Source organism: Heliconius melpomene, chromosome 12 (assembly GCF_056956725.1).
Source record: "Heliconius melpomene rosina isolate 202511_hmr_F chromosome 12, ASM5695672v1, whole genome shotgun sequence".
Taxonomy (NCBI): Eukaryota; Metazoa; Arthropoda; class Insecta; order Lepidoptera; family Nymphalidae; genus Heliconius; species Heliconius melpomene.
The window spans coordinates 10,919,117-10,939,031 of NC_140400.1; the positions used below are offsets into that span (position 1 = coordinate 10,919,117).

The 19,915-nt window shown below is 34.6% G+C and overlaps 4 protein-coding genes across 5 annotated transcripts; 2 read left to right on the forward strand and 2 right to left on the reverse strand.

The window, feature by feature from the left end:
• Positions 1–32: 32 nt before the first annotated feature.
• On the forward strand, positions 33–6,242 carry LOC146533847 (ESF1 homolog). Its single transcript, XM_085194699.1, has 8 exons — positions 33–634; positions 730–853; positions 1,427–1,529; positions 2,080–2,194; positions 2,938–3,128; positions 3,650–3,851; positions 5,064–5,255; positions 5,567–6,242. The coding sequence occupies exons 1-8, from the start codon at positions 160–162 to the stop codon at positions 6,232–6,234; spliced, it is 2,070 nt and encodes a 689-aa protein (XP_085050825.1). The 5' UTR covers positions 33–159; the 3' UTR covers positions 6,235–6,242.
• A 225-nt stretch (positions 6,243–6,467) lies between these two features.
• Positions 6,468–14,747, reverse strand: LOC146533848 (DNA (cytosine-5)-methyltransferase 1.L-like). Of its 2 annotated transcripts, XM_085194697.1 has the most exons (7): positions 14,343–14,747; positions 13,885–14,269; positions 12,998–13,211; positions 9,084–12,060; positions 7,891–8,071; positions 7,442–7,623; positions 6,468–6,592 (listed from the first exon to the last, which is right to left on the reverse strand). In XM_085194697.1, the coding sequence occupies exons 1-7, from the start codon at positions 14,463–14,465 to the stop codon at positions 6,518–6,520; spliced, it is 4,137 nt and encodes a 1,378-aa protein (XP_085050823.1). In that variant the 5' UTR covers positions 14,466–14,747; the 3' UTR covers positions 6,468–6,517. The 2 variants fall into 2 exon arrangements, with proteins under 2 accessions (XP_085050823.1, XP_085050824.1); XM_085194698.1 differs by lacking the exon at positions 14,343–14,747 and having other exon boundaries at positions 13,822–13,959.
• Positions 14,748–15,311: 564 nt separating this feature from the next.
• On the forward strand, positions 15,312–18,448 carry SerRS-m (Seryl-tRNA synthetase, mitochondrial). Its single transcript, XM_085194701.1, has 5 exons — positions 15,312–16,210; positions 16,280–16,467; positions 16,784–16,951; positions 17,370–17,690; positions 18,039–18,448. The coding sequence occupies exons 1-4, from the start codon at positions 15,605–15,607 to the stop codon at positions 17,686–17,688; spliced, it is 1,281 nt and encodes a 426-aa protein (XP_085050827.1). The 5' UTR covers positions 15,312–15,604; the 3' UTR covers positions 17,689–17,690; positions 18,039–18,448.
• Positions 18,435–19,727, reverse strand: dbe (KRR1 small subunit processome component homolog dbe). Its single transcript, XM_085194702.1, has one exon. It carries the CDS (start codon positions 19,533–19,535, stop codon positions 18,522–18,524), a length of 1,014 nt encoding a protein of 337 aa, XP_085050828.1. The 5' UTR covers positions 19,536–19,727; the 3' UTR covers positions 18,435–18,521.
• Positions 19,728–19,915: the final 188 nt, after the last annotated feature.

The window sequence follows — 19,915 nt, forward strand, 5'->3', positions numbered from 1 at the left end:
AGTAAATGTGTTCTATGTTGGTTCTGTGGTTCTGACTTGTGGTTAATCATTAACCGTCAATGTCATAGTAATATATTTTTTAGGTTATATCAATTATCAATATATGATAGTGTTATGGTTTCACTTTACTCGTTAGCATAAAATATTAAATAAAAGAAAATGAGTAAGAATATATTACAGGATAGTCGGTTTGTCAAATATCTTAATGATCCTCGTTATAAGCAAATACCTAAACATGAACGGAAGGTGAAGATTGATAAAAGATTTGAATCTATGTTTAATGATGAAAAATTTAAAGTAAAATATACGGTTGATAAGCGCGGAAGACCAATAAACGAGACGTCAACAGAAAATTTGCGAAGATATTATGATTTGGATGAGTCTGACGAGAATTCAGATGTCGAATCCGAAGCGGGTTTAGACTCCTATGACCAAAATCAAATACATCACATTATTGATGAGGAAAGTCCTGGTCGTTTTGTTAAAAGAATTTCCACCAAGGATGATGATAACGTAGAAGAAGCATCTAACGAGTCAATCAACTTTAAAAATGATAAATTAGTGCGTGGAAATCTAGATAAAAAAATCAAAAATAAATTGTTAGATTTAGATATTGATTATGCTCGTGGTGAAGGTATATTAAGTATATGTGAAAAAGCTTTATGAATTTACAATACTATGATAAAGACAGTAGCAAGTTATGAATGCATATATTCTAATTTATTTCAGGTACTATACTGTCAGATTCATCTAGTGATGAAGAGAGCAGTGAAGAAGAAGGAGATAGTGAATTGGAGCATGAATGGGGTGAATTAGATGCCGATGCTGAGACTACAGATGAATCAACAAGAAGGTCATATTCCAATATATATATATATATCTAGATTTTACACTGTAAATTCATATATTTTATATTCATAATTTTATAAAATTTTACCAAAAATGAGTTATTACTTTTAAAAAAAGTAAAAGTGAAAGTGTGGTTAAATAATAGTATATACATAAAAACTTTATAATCAGCTTCACACTGTATCCCACACACAGCAGGGTAGGCAGAGTACACTTAATGTCAAGACACTATGTTCCCCACTTTCTCTCAAAAAATAATATAAGATAAAAATAATAGAAAAATCAAAAATATTTATGTAAATGAAAGCCATAACAAAATCTTTTTTGAAGCCATTTAATATTTATAGCTGTTGTGATTCAGTGAGTCAGTCTCTGAACCTAAACATAACAATTGTGGTTTCGATTTCCACTTGAGTAAATAAATCATTTAATTTTCACCCTCTGTAAACAGACTAAGGGAGTTAATGAGTCTCAATACTCGATAATGAGATCCATTGTGAAGCTATAAAAAAATATCAAGTAAAACTATGGATATAACAAAAACAAATGTATAAAATTTTGGTGTTCAATATTATAGGATAGCAATCTGTAACATGGACTGGGATAACATGAAGGCAACAGATCTGATGGTACTACTTAGTTCATTTTTACCTCCAGGTGGTGCAATATATAATGTTACTGTGAGTATTATTCTTACATATCTGGAATTTAATTTATTTATGTTTTTATTTTAGACAATAATTTATGGCAGTTGTGGCACAGCAAAGCTTGAGCTTGAGGAAATGAATTATTTATTTACGTTGATATATCCATTTCTTCGCTCTGGTGTCGAAGCAAAGTGTGGCGTTGAGTTCTGCCACTTAACATGCAAAGCCAGAATTCAGCAGTAGGGAACAGAGTGTCTTAACACTAGGTTCCCTCTGCCTACCCTGCTGTGTGCAGATTTAATAATTTATGAAAATATTATTATAGCTTTTTCTCCTTATAAATATCATATAGATAAATATTTTCTTTATATGTATGTGCATACACACACACCACTGCGTGTTGCTCGTTAGCAAAGAAGGAAATGAAAATATTTAATATTTTATTTCTTCAAGTGGTAATCGAACTTGTCGCCTTTACAGTCGTGCTCCTGTGCCACTGTACCACAACTGGCCTCTTCACACTTGCACATCATAAATTAATAAATATGACTTTTTTAAATTAATTGTAGTAACTGTGTTTAAGATCTATCCATCTGAATATGGCTTAAAAAGAATACAAGAAGAAGAAATCAAAGGACCAATTGAGTTAACTGCAAAGGCTGAAAATACACTCTTCGATGATGGTGGCAATGAAGAAGGTAACTGAGAAAGAGGCCACTATAACATATTGCTTAAATAAATATTAAAAATAAACTATTATTAACCATCAATCCCATGATGGCCATCATGGAAGGTTCATTCTCTTCTCAGGAGTATTATCATTAAAATTTTAAATTGGATTATTTTCATTAAAAATTATTCTATCACACCCAATCTGCACTTTTAGTGATGTTGGATCATTATTTAGTAACAATTTAGGTACATATTTAGTAGTGGGAAGACTCGTGCATACTGCTTACTTTTATTTTATGTTGAGGTTTAATATATCTTTAACTGTATCTAGAGTCTAGACACAATTTTATTATAAAAATTTATCTCATTTATATACATACACATAAAGCAGTTGTGATGCAAGGGCACAAGGGTGTGATTGTAACGCGACTGTTGTGAGTTCGATCCCCACTCGAGAGAAGAAAAAAAATAATACTTTCATTTCTTCGCTTTGGCACCAAGCCGCAAGCCCGGTTGAGTTCCACCACTCAACAAGCAATGCCTCGAAAAATTCGGCGAAAGTGGGGAACAGTGTCTTAACATTAGGTTCCCTCTGCCTACCCTACATATACACATCTGTTATACGCGGGATACATGATTTTTTTAAACACACTTTTTATGATTTATCTTTTTATGTAAAGATTTTCTTTTATTTACAGGTTTAATTTTTTATTAGCACAAACTAACACTATGTGCAAGAATATTAATGCATTCATATTATATTTAATAGGTTCTTCATATCATATGGAAAAACTGCGTCGGTATCAGTTGAACAGACTTAAATACTACTATGCAGTAGTGGAATGCGACTCAGTTGCTACAGCGGACAAATTGTACAGTGAATGCGACGGCATGGAGTATGAAAGTAGTGCCACCAAGCTGGACATGCGGTTTATACCTGATGACGTCACATTTGAACAGGTGAAAAGGCTGATATTCTTTTAAAAAATAGGATCTCTTTCATTTTAATCGATTTAAAAACAAAAAAATACTTTAAGAAATCTTTTATAAATATAAAAATAATAATTAAAAAAATATAATTTTGATATATTGTTTCATCTTGGTGTAATAAGCATTAAATAAATAAATTAAGTATTTTATTAAATTGATTGATATTTTCATTTTTAATGTATAAATGTTGTCTATAAAATGATAATGTTTTTAGAATACGAAAGGAATTCAGGTTAGTAAATAAATAATGTTCAATGTAGCGGGACTCGACCCCGCGCTTCCTCGGAGCCCTCTGTCCACCACCACTTGATGCACTCGGGAGAATGATTCATTTTCCTCGCATTGGTAAAAAAACAAAGTGACTGGTTGAGTTCTATTACCACACGCAATGTCTCAAAAGGTGCGTGGGTAGAGTGTTTTAAAATTAGCTTCACTTGTATATGTGCGTGATACAGCGTAAAGCTAAAAAGAAAATATATATAAAATTTCAGGAACCGCGTGAAACTTGTAACAAGCTGCCAGATTTGACTAAGTATAAACCGCGGTTGTTCACGACGACGGCGTTGCAACAGGCCAAAGTGGATCTCACGTGGGACGCCACCAACCCTAACCGGACTGAACTTATAAAAAGTGCTCTCGATGGCAAAATTGATGATTTGGATTTGAAAGAGTACCTTGCTTCTAGTAGCGAAGGTAATTATAGCATGGAAGCTCCGTAAAAGTAATCGAAACTATCGGATATAAAAATGTTTTCGTAACAGTAATCAATCCAATATAAAAGTTGCAGATAGTGTTACATATGAGCGGGGTCTAAATAATATTTTAGTTCTCTAATTTTGACCCCGTACATGTCACAGGATTTTTTTATTTTATTTCGCCTAACAATAAAAAATAAAGTGATAACTATGTTATCTGTATATATAAAAGGACTTGTCCTCACTGACTGAGGTAAGACGCAACGTGAAATTTGGACAAAAGTTTACTTTCGTAATCTGGACATCCACTAAGAAGGGATTTTGAAAAATTTTAACCCTAAAGGGGTGAAATAGGGGTTCAAAGTTCGTATGGAAAAAAATTTAAGTCAGCACTGATTTTTATAAAATTTGAAATTTAGATTTTTAAAAGTATTTTATTGAACACGTGTTTCATCGTTTTCTAGAATTCTCCCCCTAAGGGTGCAAATAAGGGGTTGAAAGTTTGTATGGAAAAATCTTTAAATCGCCACCGATTTTTATAAAATTTAAAATTTATACTCTTAAAAATATTTCATTGAACACATGTATCATGGGTTATTAGAATTCACCCTTAAATACGCAAGCGAAGCTGCGCGCGTCCGCTAGTAGTGATATATAAGTAGTTGCATTTACATAAAATTCCACAATTCTCTAATATCCGCTAGTTTTAGGATAGTCCAAAATAATAGTATATCCGTAACCAACACTAATATGTTATTCTTATATCCGTATCCAGATCAGAAATGCTACATTCATGACAAAAATTAAAAAATACTTGATAATTTCCTTTGATCTTTTTAACATGCCACTGAATAAGGTAGCAACGAAAATATAAAGAAAACCGTAATTACTTTATTTTTTTTAAGCCAATTTTGTCTAATGCTTAATTTTATATTTCGTAATAATCAATTAACGTGTGACCCGACGAAAACTGGAAAACGTAATGTCCTTAAATGTGTGTTTGCTAAATTCAGAAAATGCTTATTATCAATGATAAGATATGAAATCATCAAATTCTAATCGTACAATAATATATATTTTAATAATTTCATCTACGATATTTTTAGTATTCAATAAGTGTCGTTGGGGGTCAATTTAGGACCTCTCCCCAATTTATATCAAATTTGTCACATCGCCGACCGTTAACGTTAAGTACAAAAATCTTTTACAGATGAAAGTGTAGAAGAACAAGAAGAAAAATCAGATAATGAAGAAGATCCCATACAAAAATATAAATTGCTACTCGAAGATATAGAGAAAAAAGAACAGAAGAAAGGAAATAAAGATATGGAAATGGAAATCACATGGGGTCTAGGGGCCAAGGATAGAGCGGAGGAACTGGTCAAAAAGAAAATTAAGGAAGGTAATTGAATTGCTGTCTATAGCTAATATTGATTAATCTTTTCGTATTTTATATATGTATCCATTATTCAGCTTTCGCCTGTATTCAAATGAATCAGATTTTTTTTAAATTGCATGTTGTGTGGCGTAACTTTAAGCTGTGGTTAGCCTTAGCATACAGGAAAATAAAAATAAACTTTTCTCGAGCCGGAATCAAATCTGCTACCTGGTCTGTAGATATAAAGATTATTAAAAGAAAGAGAAGAAAAGTAAATAAATTTTGCTATGATATATTTTTATTAATCATACGAACATTTTACCCTACTTTTTCAGATGATAAAGATTTGACACCTTTCGAAAAATTATTGTCAAAGAAAAAAGACAAGAAAAAACAAAGAAAAATGAAAATGAAAGAACTGAAAGAAAACAAAGATTTAGAGTCCGTAAATGATTCTTCAGATGATATACCCTCAGATATTGATATGAACGACCCATATTTCGCAGAAGAGCTTAATAAACCAGAGTTTAAAAACAAACTGAATAACAAAAAGATATCCAAAACAAAAGACAGCAATTATTCGGAAGAGGATGAAAAGAAGAAAGCTGAATTAGAATTACTTTTAGACGATGACGACGGTAAGGAGCATTTCAGTCTCAAAAAGATACAGGACGCCGAAAATATTTCAATTAAATCAAAGAGAAAAAGGAAACTTAAGGAAAAGATGAAAGAACAAAAATCAGTAATTCAAGATTTCGAAATAAATGTAAACGATCAAAGATTTGCCGCATTGTATGACTCGCATCACTATAACATCGACCCTACTGATCCAAACTTTAAGAAAACTAAGAACATGGAGAGACTCATTCAAGAGAAATTAAAAAGGAGGCCTTCGGAAAAACTTCATGAGGAAAATGCACCAAAAAAATCAAAAGAAGACACTGAATTAAATGTTTTAGTTAAAAATCTTAAAAGAAAAACTAAAAATATAATAAATAAATAATTTTTCAATATCGTTGTTTGATTCTGCTTTCATTTCAACAAACAAATTATTACATCTTTTTGAATGTAATTTTTTATATGAGATTTAATTTTTGTAGTTAAAGAATAATTTGTAATAAGGTATAAATGTAAATATACCAAATCAAAAATAAGATGCTAAATACGATTAAATAAGATAATGTTTATCTTAAAATGCCGGGTAGATAAAGTAAAGACTAAAATAAAACAAACTAATATCGTCAATAATTGATATATAATAGTCAATGATTATTTATTATTAAGTGTTATGATGCACTTAAAGCTTTTTTAATTTCTCTTCCTAAAGCTGCCCCAAGTGGTGGAGGTACGGCGTTTCCAATCTATAAAAAAACATATTTTAGTTATACAGGATGGAATTGTCAGCACCACTTTAAATGAAACCACAGTTTTAACTACTCTATTAAAGCCTAATATAAATCAGAAAAAAAAAAATTCCCAAAAATTAAAAAGCTATTTTTTCAAACAAAAAAAATAATAAAATTATCTTTTTAAAATAAAACGCCATTTGTAAAATATAACATAAACACGCACACTTACATGTCAAAGCGGCAACGTCGCGCGTATGTGTGCGTCACACGAAATACAGGTATGGATAAAAATCGTGAAATGAAAAAAAAATCCTACGTCCAAACTGTTGAGGTACCTTGATTAATTTCTTTAGTTCTGGGTTTGAAATATTTTACCCTATATGCAGTTTCAGTAAAAGGAGCGCTGCCTCTTCCACCCTGTATATTATTATTATGTAAAAAAGTGATGAAAAACAATATTTTAGTGTTAAGTAAGAAAATTGGTATTTCAGTATATGTGTGTGCTGTGCTTTGAAAATCGATTACATACTTTTGATTTTTAATGAAATATAAAGAAATTTCATGTTATTCGTTTTAGTGTTTGTTGCCATTATATAACACTTTCCTATAATGGTGGAAAATAATATAATTTTAATTAGTATTATTACACACATGAACACATGCAAAGACATTCCATTGCCTACTTTCTGCCCAAAAGCCGTGGTGGCCCAATGGGACAACGGTGCGAAAATGCTATAGTGTGGGTTCGATTCACATACGGAATAAAATATTAAAAATTACCATTTCTTCGTTCTGGTAAGAAAGCAAGGCTCAAAACATAATTTGTCTAGAATGGTGGTATACGAGACACAGAGTACCAACCTGTCGGTGTTTGTCGAGCACGGTGCCCGCGAACAGGTAAGAGTCGCGGAAGCCCTGCGAGCGCGCGCACTCTCGCACTGACACTACGCGCGCTTGCTCGGGGTGCAGCACGCGGCCCTGCTTCCCCATCGGCTCGGGGTCCGTCACCGTCGTGCTGAAGTACCCGTCCCACGAGATGCGACCTGCCGGCAATAGGGAGTCATAGGACTAAATGACAGCTTGTGGTGTCGTGAAAATGATTGTTGTAAATGTAAAAATGTGTACTCTGAAGGAATTTTCTATTTCCCGTTCCGGTAAGTAGTGTGACGTTGAGTTCCGCCATTTATATATTGTCCACATATCGTCTTGAATTCTTTTGTGTCGATGGTGGCGATTAGATGTCAATGGTGCCTGCATATAATGGGGCATGTGTTGCTCTTGAACAATTAAAATGTAATGTGTCCACGTACCGTACAGGCCGGCCCAGTTGTTGTGTCGGTTGGCGGTGTGCGGCAGACACCACGGGATGAGTGTGTTCTCCTGCTTGTCGTGTGGAGAGCACGCGCGCCCCGCCGCGCACGCGCACACCCCGCGAGGAGCACCCGTGCCCGACCGCCCGTTCTTCTTGTCCTCGTAGCGATATTGCAGGACCTGGTGTGTATACAGTTTAACATTACATCGTTTAATTTTTTTTGTGTTATTCGAAATCAGGAAAAAAAATATTTTTATAGAATACGTATATAAAAGTTTAAACGCAGCGGGTAATGACCTGAGCCTCTTTAACCGTCCCAGTCCTCTGACCACTAAGCCATATATGTTCTCATCAAGTTAAGTCAACATTTTTATACTCTTGTTGCAACTTATTAATATTAGTACCCTCTCACAAGAGATTTTTTTACAAATTTACACACAATTAAAATTGCTAAATGTCTTGTTATGTATATAATAAATTCAAATATCACTAATAAAACGATAGCCAATAGTAGAACAGTAAGGCCAGACCTTCGTTATTTTATAAAGCCTGAACATTTCTGTGCATACAGCCAACAACGATAAGTACCATTAGGGAATATGGATCTTGGGTGATTACTTTGGTAGTTATTAGGGGACTAAGATCCTAAAAATAGTGCCTAACATTCGTTAAATTACAAAGCTCAATTTTTTTATATTTTTTGGGAATTATATTAGAAATGACGTTGTCCGTTGCCAGTCACCTAGCATGGTTTTACCTCCCTGCCAGACATCCCCAAATCCTATAAGCTATAAGCTCCTACGAACATATTAAGAGCAAATATTTTTTACACTTTATTATAATAGATTCGTAGGCGCTTATAATTTGTTTGACTTTAGAAGTGTATGGCAGGGGGTTAAAACCATGGTCTGTCAATAGACAAGGTCATTTTTAATATTATTCCCGAGGAGATATTAAAAAATTCTTTATAATTTATCGAAAGCTAGATACTATATTTCATATCTTAGTTACCTAACTGCCGAACTAACCGCCACCCAAACTCCATATACCTTGATAGTACTTACCAGTGTTGGTTTTATGCGCACATACATTTTCAGGAGTCGTAAAATAACAGAGGACTGGCTACTATCGGCTGTTAGGTGATAAGTAAACAAATAAATTTTAATAATATTATCAACCCGGTGAGCGTACCTTGCAGTGGGTGCCGTCGGAGAGCATCACGGCCACGTTGGGCAGGTCGCGCCAGTCGGCTCCAGGCGCAGCCGGGACGCGCGCGATGCGCGCCTGAATGAGCGGCGCCATACTCTTGCACACGTGGTCGCAAAGGCGCGCGCCCGCGTCGCCTCCTTCGCGCCCGCGCACCAGGCGCTGGAAGTGCGTGGCGGGCGCGCTACCGTACTCCAGGCCCGGCACGGGCGGTAGGTCACCCATAGCGTCGCGCACGCAGCACGTGCGGCGCGGCGCCGACTGCGCCTCCTCCCATTGCGCGTCGGTGGCGAAGCGCTTGCCGTCCACGGTGGCGGCGAGCGCGCAGGCGCGGCGGCTGAACACGTGCGTAGGGCGCGGGTAGGCGGGCAGGCGCCGGCCCGGCGCCGCCGCTAGCACCACGAGGCGCCGCCGCGTCTGCGGCACACCGTAGCTGCCTGCCTGCAGCACGCCGAACGTACACTGGTAGCCCATGTCCAGCAGCGCCCGCAGCGTCAGCTTGAGCACCATGCCCTTCTTGAAGGCGACGAAGTTCCTCACGTTTTCGAGGATGAAGTACTTGGGGCGGTAGTAGTCGCAGTAGGAGAGGTAGGAGGCGACGAGGGAATTTTTGAAGTTGGAGTACTCTCTGGAGTTGAAGCGGTTCATGCCGGAGAAGCCCTGGCAGGGCGGGCCACCACACAGCAGCTCGACATCGCCGCGCGTGGGCAGACGCAGGCCGGCGGGCGAGTGCGAGGCGCCGGCCAGCGCGTGGCGCAGCAGCTCGTTGCAATCGTCGCGGAACACGGTGCAGGCGCGGTTGTTGAGCTCGTAGGCGTGCGCGGCCGCCTCCACGTGCTCGACGGCCCAGCGGCACTCGGCCACGCCGGACTGGTGCAAGCCCTCGGACAGCCCGCCGCAGCCGGCGAACACATCTAATGTTCTTAGAGGTCTCACTTTCGTTTCTTCTATTTTGGTGACCGGCTCTACTGCTTTGCTCGATTTTCCTTTGCCTTTACCCTTTCCCTTATCCATGCGGCCTACGCCTTTGGCGTGCTGAGGGACGTTCTCGAACTCTCCGGAAGATTTATTAAACGCCAAACGGAAATATATTCTATTCGGATCTCTTTCGAGCCAATCGTATAGATAGTCTTGCTGAGGAATGTTATCTATGTAGACTAAGTGGCACGGGCCCACGACGCTAGAAAATGAAACTTCCTTCAATTCCTCGCTCCAATAGACAACATTGAGATCCTCATTTTGAGGAAACCTACTTGTAGTATTTTCTGGCCTATATAAAATATTAACTTTTAAGTATATATCTTGAGGTGCGACGAGAGGGCCGGCTCCGGCCGCGGTGACTGCTGCAATGTGCCCTACACAGAAAGGCTCGCCCGTGTCTATATTAGAGCCTCGTAAATAATTGTCACTCTTTCTATAATATTCGGGATACATGTCTTCATCAACCTTTTCTAGTTTCATTTTTCCATTATTATCTTTATCCATTATACTATTTTTAAGTTTGAATGTCCCTGGTTTAAGAAATATTCCACCACCTTTCTTATAGTCATCATCTCTCCATCTAACCGTCGTCCACTCGGTTCTGTTGGCATCCACAAAGGATGACTTTTCTGAGATTTTATCAAAAACTTTAGGAATATCTCTTGCATCCCGTTTAGTTTTCCGCTCACATGAAGGACAAAACCTGTGTTTTCTTAATTGGTTAGGGCACTCTGGGTCCGCCGGAATATCCTCAAATCGAGCAGTAAATCTTTCATAGTACTTTTGGTAGAAGTATGTTTTACCATCATCTTCAAAAAATTCTTCAACAACTTCTTTTCCACCCAACTGGAACCAATCCTTGGGTGGTTCTTTTCTCTCTACGTGTGCTTTCCTCAATATCGACGACAAAGGAGCACCGTGACAGCATCTATCACCCAGATAAACCTCGCGCGAGTCGCCGACCTCCCCTAAGACTGTGTCTGATGAACGTATAAAAACTTCTGCATGAAAATATCCAGCCTTAGGATTAATTATTTCCTTCCACATGTAGGTAACTCTGGCGACCATTGCCGGTACGTTGGGTTGAGATGTCTCCACCATAACGTAATCTCCGATCCGCAGTTCGGCGCCATCCATCTCGACGCTCTCGTAATAAACTTTAGTGGAGTCCGCCTTGAGGGGTTCGGCCAGCCACTTAATAGTTTTGTTGTGGGCGCCAGTGAGCTTGACGGGCACGGCGTCGTCGATATGGTCGGGCGGGTGCGCGGGCGAGTCGTCGTCATCCGCGTCGTCGTCGTCGGCCTGCTGCACGGCCATGTTGGGGCAGAGGCGCCGCACGCACGCTTTCTTGGTGCGGCCGTGGCCACCGAACTTGGCCATGGCGCGGCACGCGTTACACTGCCCGCAGTCTGGCATCTGACACGCTTCACACACTCCGCATCTCTTCCTTCTTAGTACCAATTCGTGGTTGGTCTTGTCCAGCTGATTTGTAAAGAAACTTTCAAAAGTTTTCCTAACTAGTGGAGTGGTAGTGGCTTTCGTCCACGCTTTTTTATTAACTTTCTTGTAATCTATTTTGGCGTGGACTTTCCGTTTTCCGAATTTTATACCCATCAACTTAATAAGTTCTCTCATGCATGGGAGTGTAATAAGAGGCTCAGAATCCTCATCAGTCTCCAAGCTCACAACTTGGTCACAAACAAACTGAGCATGTTTATGCAACATTTCCTCTGTCATTTGGGCGCTATCCAAGTCTAGTATAGAGTTTTCTCTCACTACTTCCAGCAGATCTTCATAAGAGGGTTGAAGATAGTGATACTCTTCTAAATATTCTACTACTACTTTGCTAAGCCATATTTTTTCATATAAATTATTCAGAAGAGGTGTATATTCTGTGCTCGGTTTAAGTAGATTATATTCTCCAAATTCTGTAGACAATGTAATACAATTTCTTGTTCCTCCATCAAAGCCATGTATAAACCTTAAAAATATTATGGTATTATTTAGGTTACCTTTATAAAGATGTTTATTTACAAAATATAGGAGTTTAACCCTTAAAAGAGCAGATCATTTTTTATGTAGAATCTTACAAAAAGAAAATTTCTAATGTTCTACTAGAAAATACTATGTATAAACAATAAGTAATATAGAAAATATCCAATTAGGGAATGATAGTTGAATGCTTAATTGCATTATAAGCATTATATACATTTATAATGCATTTTAAGATATGATTGTTTGTTGTAGAAAAAAAAAATTATTAAATATTTTCACTTTCTCACTCTAATTACAGGCAATCTGTGATGTTGAGTACTGGCATTCAATGAGAAATTCCTCTATAATTCGGCGAAAAGCTTCATACCATATCCCTAGCGAGGCAGCCAGGGAGAACATAGCACCAATTGGTACAATCTCTGCATACATCTTTCACATTGTTTAAAAACCTTTTCATACATGTCCTCTGGGGTTCTCATTCTATTTAAGTGATCTCTCCCCAGTATCATTAATATTGTGTTTTCGAAGGTCAACTGACATCTCCAATGTTCCATATTTTTTAATTTCTTTCAAATACCAGAATCTTTGTCTTACTACCATTCTGACTTATATCTATATTTTTAAACCCTTCTTTCAGCGTGCTGAAATGCCTTCAACTTTCAGATGATGCAATGAGCACTGCATCATGTACACTGCAAGTGTACATTAGGAAAATAACATTCAAATTTCCCACTTCCACTCCTATGTCACTTTGTTTCACTACTGGGGGACAGCTATCTTAATACAAATTGAACAACAAAGATGAAATGTCTCGTTTAACACTTGGATTTAAAATTTGATTATTACATATTTCATAGCAAAATCTTATTCTAAACAAAATAGTTACTAGCAAGTAAATTATAACAACACAAATTAAAACTTACCACTCTATAATGGGACCAACATCCTTTACTGGTATAGAATCCTCATCAATATCAGGAGACTCAGTACATATGGATTTTAGGTAACCTGACATGTATATCCTGACGTCACTCTCTACAAGTCCACCATCAATGGGACATAAGTGACCTTGTTCATCAAATATAGAAAACCCTGTTATATTTGTTTGTGGTCTCTCCATAATGTCACCTTCTTCACCTAAACCAATTAAATACATTTCAATACATGAAAGATAAACCAATTAAATACATTTGAATATATGAAATTAAAACTAATGAGATATTATCAAATTATTCAGTTAATATTGTTAATATAATATAAAAAAAAAATTGTATCTAAACAAAACTCTACTCTACCCTTAGGCAAGGGAATCTGATTAATATTAGATTCTCCTTTGCCTACACTCCATTCTTAAAGCAAACCATTTTGCCATGAAACACTGCCATTTTCAAGAAATTTAGTGTTGAGTAACAGTCTCAAACCCATATTTTGTTTTCTTAGTAAATTAAAATCAGCTTCATGCTGTCCCACACACAGAAGGGAAGGCAGGGGGACACTTTGTCCCCCACTAACCTCCAAATTCTGAAGGTGTTGCATGGCAGAATTCAGCACCACACTTTGCCCTCAACACCAGAGTGAATGAAAATTTAAACCTGATAAAAATACATTGTTTACATGACACCTCCATCAAGAAGTGAAGTTCTAAAACAGCCATAAACTTGGTTGTTCTAAAATTGTTTGTATGCACATAACATTATCATTCATGTATAGAACAGCAAAAATCTAAAAATGCAACTTATCCACTCACATCTTCTATTGTGTAGTTGAAGTGGCCATGAAATCACTTGTTAGACATAAATATTATTCTTACCAGAAGCAAGTACCAATTTTTCATCAGTCAGTGCTATATATTCTTCTATGGCATTTTGAGGGTGCCCTTGGTAATATAAAATGTCTGAATTATTTAAGAATTGTCCACATATGTCACATTTTTCTAAATCTGCTATAGAATTTTTCTCTACATTATTTTTCAATTGTTCTTTATCATCTTTGCTGATTTCAAATTCATTATTATTTACAAAACTTAATTTTTCACTGTCACTATTTACATTTAGGTCACTATTTCTTACAATATTATTATGAGGTTCATCATTACATAAAGCATTTAAAAAGTTTACATCATGTTTTTTATCTGCTTCTTTTAATATGCTCTCAGAATATTCAATATTTTCTTTTTCATCAATCTTTTTCCTTTTCTAAAATAAAAAATATTTAAAATTGTGAACATTTCCTTACAAACAAAATATAATAATAAATATTAAACCTTACCATATTATTAACACTTAATTGAACTTCAGGACTTCTGTTGCGTTTAGTTCGGAACATGTTATTAATCTTTAACTGATGACTTTTAACTGATAGGTTTTCGTGGACATTATTTGGTGAAGGCATGGCCGGCGTTTTTAATTCCACTCTCCAAATATTATGTATGTTTAAAATACCTTAAAAATGTTATTACAGTGGTTTTTTCACTCTTATGTTATAAGATTTTGAGAAAAAAATAATTATTAAGTAGTCAACAAGAACTTAGTAAAAGACAGTTTTCTATATTTCATGGCAATTGTCAACAATCAAGTAAATGATAAAGCGCGGGAACGGTTTGTTACTTATTTTATGGGTCTTAGGCGTGCCAGTTAAGCTTAATTTACTTCTCCATTCTGTCAGCAGATTGCTTTCTTTTTTATGATAATTTGATAGATCGTAATTGTATTATTTGAAAAATACATCTAAAGTATTTATCATAATATCATAAATTCGGAATATTCGGATGAATGTAGATAGCAATATTGCATACAGATCTGACCATAAAAACTTTCGATGTAATTTTGAAAATACGAATGGCAATAATGTTGTAATATTTTATCATTATAATTCTTCATTTCCTAAAAATGAGGTTTTGATTTAAAATACTAAATATAATTGTTTAAAGTTAAGTGAATTTAACTTGAATTCATAGGTACCGTACCGCTGTGTCATGTTTTGGGTATATATTCTCTACTATTTTGCCCGCTTGAACTATACGAATATTTATTAAACTGTATGTTATTATTCTTGTAATAAAAATACTACTACTTAAACCACTTTGAACTTTGCCGCCAACCTACGACTCGATTTTGTGAATGAGGCGTTTGCGGCGGTGTCCCTTTGATACTGATGATAGGTTTATATCAGCGGGTGTCGTTCTTAGCAAATGGCGTTTTATTTTACAACGATAATTTCCTTTAAAAATAACGTTTTTTATTTTTGGTAACATTGCTTTTATAGTGTAGTTCAAATTGTGATTTAATTTAAAGTGGTGATAACAAAAAACAGCTGTATATCTTCCATGTACTGACAATTCTATTATTAACAGACAATTTTATTATAAATATAGATATAGATTATCTATGGTATGGCATTCTCCGTTTTACGGTGTCTGATTAGCTGATGATTAGAGATTGTGAGATGATTAGATGAGTAAATGTGTTCTGTGGTAATATATAGTATATACTGTAAATGTCAATCGTAAGGTTAATATTTAATTTTAAAAAATGTTAAAACCTTTTGTTATTAAATGTATAAAACCGAAAACCTCTAAAGCATTTAGAGCATTCTCTATAAATCCTTTTCCTGATATTGACGTAGATTACTACTGCAATAAGAGAAACATATTAGAAATTGAAAGAAATATAAATAATAGAAAGGGAATCGGAGATATTAATAAAGTGCAAAAAATATTTGATTTATTTAAAAACACTTCATCAAATGACATTTTATACCATGATATTAAAACTGACTTATATAAGGAACTATTAAATTTGCCCAATAAAAGTCATCCGGTTGTCGAAACTTATAAAGATACCCCAAGGATAGTCCATCAAATAAACCAACTAAAAGAATTTGATAATTATAAACCATTAGAATTTAGTGAAATAACAACACTTTTAAACCTTATGAGAACGGATAAATTAGGAAACACCTGTGGCACTAAAAGTTATTATTATTTACATGAATTAGCAGAATTAGAAGAAGCATTAATAAAATATACAGTAGCGGTTTTAATGAAAAATAAATTTAATTTAATATCAGTGCCAGATATATTATCTAGTAACACTTTAAAAAGCTGTGGAATGATGATAAATAATGACCGTACACAAGTATGTATAAATTTTGTCATATTTCATTGGTTAATATATTTTTTTATTAATTTAATTTTATATTGATAGATTTATTCATTAGATCCAGTACACCATGGACCTGATTTATATTTATCTGGTACAGCCGAGATGTCTCTTGCTGGGTTATTGGCTAATACAATTCATTTAAAAGAAAATTTGCCCTTAAAATTGGCAGCAGTTAGTAGATGTTTTAGAGCAGAGACTTCAAATATTACTGAAGAGAGAGGGACCTATAGGTATAAATATTACATAATTTCATATTACACAATATAATTATTCTAAGGCAATTATGGCTAAGTGTAAATGTGTAAGTGTACGCAAATGTAAATGTGACAGTTGTTGGGGAATAAAATTTTTAATATGTTTGTTTCCTCCCTCTACCATTCGACATGCAATTTCTCAAGAATTTGGCAGAAAGTAGGGAACTTCTGATTCAATTATATTTTATCACAATATTTTATATATTAACTATATATATTTTATATATTTTTATTTATATATTTTTCTAATAGATTATAGGAATCTTTTATATGTATATAAAATTATTTGTAGAGTTCATCAGTTTACGAAAGTTGAAATGTTTATTGTATCATTACCAGAATATTCTGATCAAATGTTAGAATATATAAGGAAGATACAAGAAGAATTGTTTAAACCATTAGGTTTCCATATGAAAGTTTTAGATATGCCAGCACATGAACTCGGAGCTCCTGCATATAGGTATAAATATATTAATGAGTATTATAAATATGTATAAAATTGTGGCACCTTGAGATAGTATCTAACCGTACCAGGAATAAATACTGCTTTCATTTAATTCACTTTATAGCTAAAGTAGCAGTCTTATTGTATTATAAGATTTAGATGGTGTACAGCACCTGAGCGTGTAAATGTGATGGTTGTTATTTTCATCATCACTCACACAATGAGTTATTATAATTTTGTCTGCTCTAACAAGACAAATTCATTAAAAACTCAGATATTGTATATCTAATTGCCCTTTGATTGAGACAGAAAGTGGAATCACAAGTAAAAGTATTTTGACACTGGTTTGTTTTTCCTGCCTTGCAAAGTTTGGGATACAGCATGATGATAACAAAATTATGAAAGATTTAACAATAATTACATTTATTTTAAGAAAATATGATATTGAAGCTTGGATGCCTGGACGTAAGAATTATGGAGAAATTTCAAGTTGTAGCAATTGTACTGATTATCAATCTAGGAGGCTAAACATTAAATATATAGATAGCAATAAAGAAAACTATGCCCATACACTTAATGGCACTGCATGCGCAATACCAAGGATGCTTATAACTTTACTTGAATCCCATCAAGATCCCAAAGGAAAAATTCATATTCCACCTGTACTCCAACCATTTATGAATGGCAAGAAGACTATTGGAAAAAACCTAAATGTACCCTCTTTAAAACTCTTGAAGTCTTTAAAGAAATAAAGGTACTTGTATATGATATATAACATTATTTTATTCACTCTCTTTATCATGAGTTTTTTAATATTGTACACTGGATTAATATTTCTTGATTCCCATTCAATGAAATGAAATGTTTTTATTTGCTCACTCTAGTAACGAGGCAAAACGTGGTGTTGAATTTTGCCACTCAACATGCAGTACCTCCTTAATTTGGTAGAAAGTGTGGAATGGAAGTGTATTTACACTAGGTTCCCTCTGCCTACCCATGCCATGTCTGGTATACATTTTTTATAACATTTTGTCATCATTTTCCTATTTATTACTCATTACATATAATGTGCATATTGTAAATATTATTTTTTGTTTTCTAGGTGAAGGCATAATTTTAAGTAGATCTCATTTTGAGACATTCTTTTATTTACCATACAATTTCCAAAAAGTGTGTCTACATCCAAAGGCAGCAACACACCTGTAGCTCCTCTGGTGTTACATGGGGTTGTAGACATCAATGATCACTTCCAAAATTATGTGACCTGTATAACTTATAATATTGACCCTGGGTATTGTATGCAATACAATATTTACATACCCATACAACATTTAGAACTCTGCTTGCCTGACTCTTGTTAAAAATGTGTTAAGCCATCCAAAATATTTAATTGTCAAAATGAATGAATCATTTTTTACTTTATATATTGTTTTACATTACTTTGTTTATATATTGTTATTGTAGTATTTTGATGTAATATACCATAATTAAAGACAAGTTTAAATTGAAAAAGTTTTTCTATTATTAATACCCAAACACTATTAACATTCAACATATTAAATTCATATAATTTGTTCATTTATACTTATTTCTTTTTGGATATTTTTCGAATTTTTGCTTTGAATGTGTTAATGTCTATAGTAGGTGCTTCTGATAGATTTGACTCTTTATTAGATTTTTCATGTGGTGGAACAAAGTCTTTTTTACGTTGTTCTTGTTTAGCTTTTTTTGCTTGCAGTTGTTGTTCTTCTTTTTCATGTCGGTGTTTAGCTTTCTTTTGTTCATCTTTAAGGAAATATTCGCCGCTAGCCAGTTCTTTGTCAATTTTGCTTTCTGGTTGCGCTGGAGGGAAAGGTGTGTAAGGTTTCTTTTTAGTTCTATTTTTAGGTTGTTTTCTTGGAACATTTTTACTTTTAAATTTAGGTAGAAAACGATCCCAGCTTTCATTTTTAAGTTTAGGATCTTTCATTAACTCTCTCTTTATCATGAGACTTTTAATGTTGTACATTGGATGAATATTTTTCATAGTATCTTCAATAATCCGCCTAACTTGAACCAACCCTTTATATGGTCCCACGGCTGAGACTGTATTACCTTGCACAAGTACATAGCACTCTGTTAATAATTCAATAGATTTTAACGTGACTCCATTTGGACCTATTAATCGTTGCCGACGTTTTAAAAATGTTTCTTTTTTGCTTACAAATGAATTTATTTTTATAATGTCACATCCTATTTCATCCTCTAATACTCTAACAGCTTGTTCGAATGGAACACTTCTTGATAAAAGTTTCATGAAATCTCGAGCCTTAACAATTATATAGGGATCCCACGTTTTCCTCGTCGTTTTGACTGTCAAACTTCCTTCTATTAGATCAAGTTCAGCTACGATTTGATGTTCTTTTAAAACTTTTTGAACCAGAGGCCAACATTCTTTTAAATATTGTTCACGATATTTCGGAAATAAAGTAGCGAATTTACTTTCTTCTAATAAACCATGTGGATTATCATCTTGGGTAAATTTAGGAATTTTCATAGTCCAAGCATTATCTACGGGCCCATTTTCATTGTCTTTAAAAATACCTTCCGGTTCCTCCATTTAAATTTTTTTTTTATTTGCCACTATAAAACTACTCTCTAGGTTAGAAATCGCGTACTTAACAATTACAAATATTAGGCGAACGATAAACAATGTCGAACCACAAATACAGGACCACAGAACACATATATTTTGCACAGAAACATTTTTTACACATACACCAACTCCAAATGGATCACATATGTTAATCAGTGTGGCCAACTTCAAATTAAAGATTCTGTCCAAATTATGTAGGAAAATTAACAAACTCTTGTGAATAAATGGCAATAATGCCAAAATGGAATAAATAATTACTTGCTTTAACGTGAAATATTTAATTTAAATTATAATTCATATTACCATAATATTAGACTATAGCTTTATCGATTTTTATACAACCA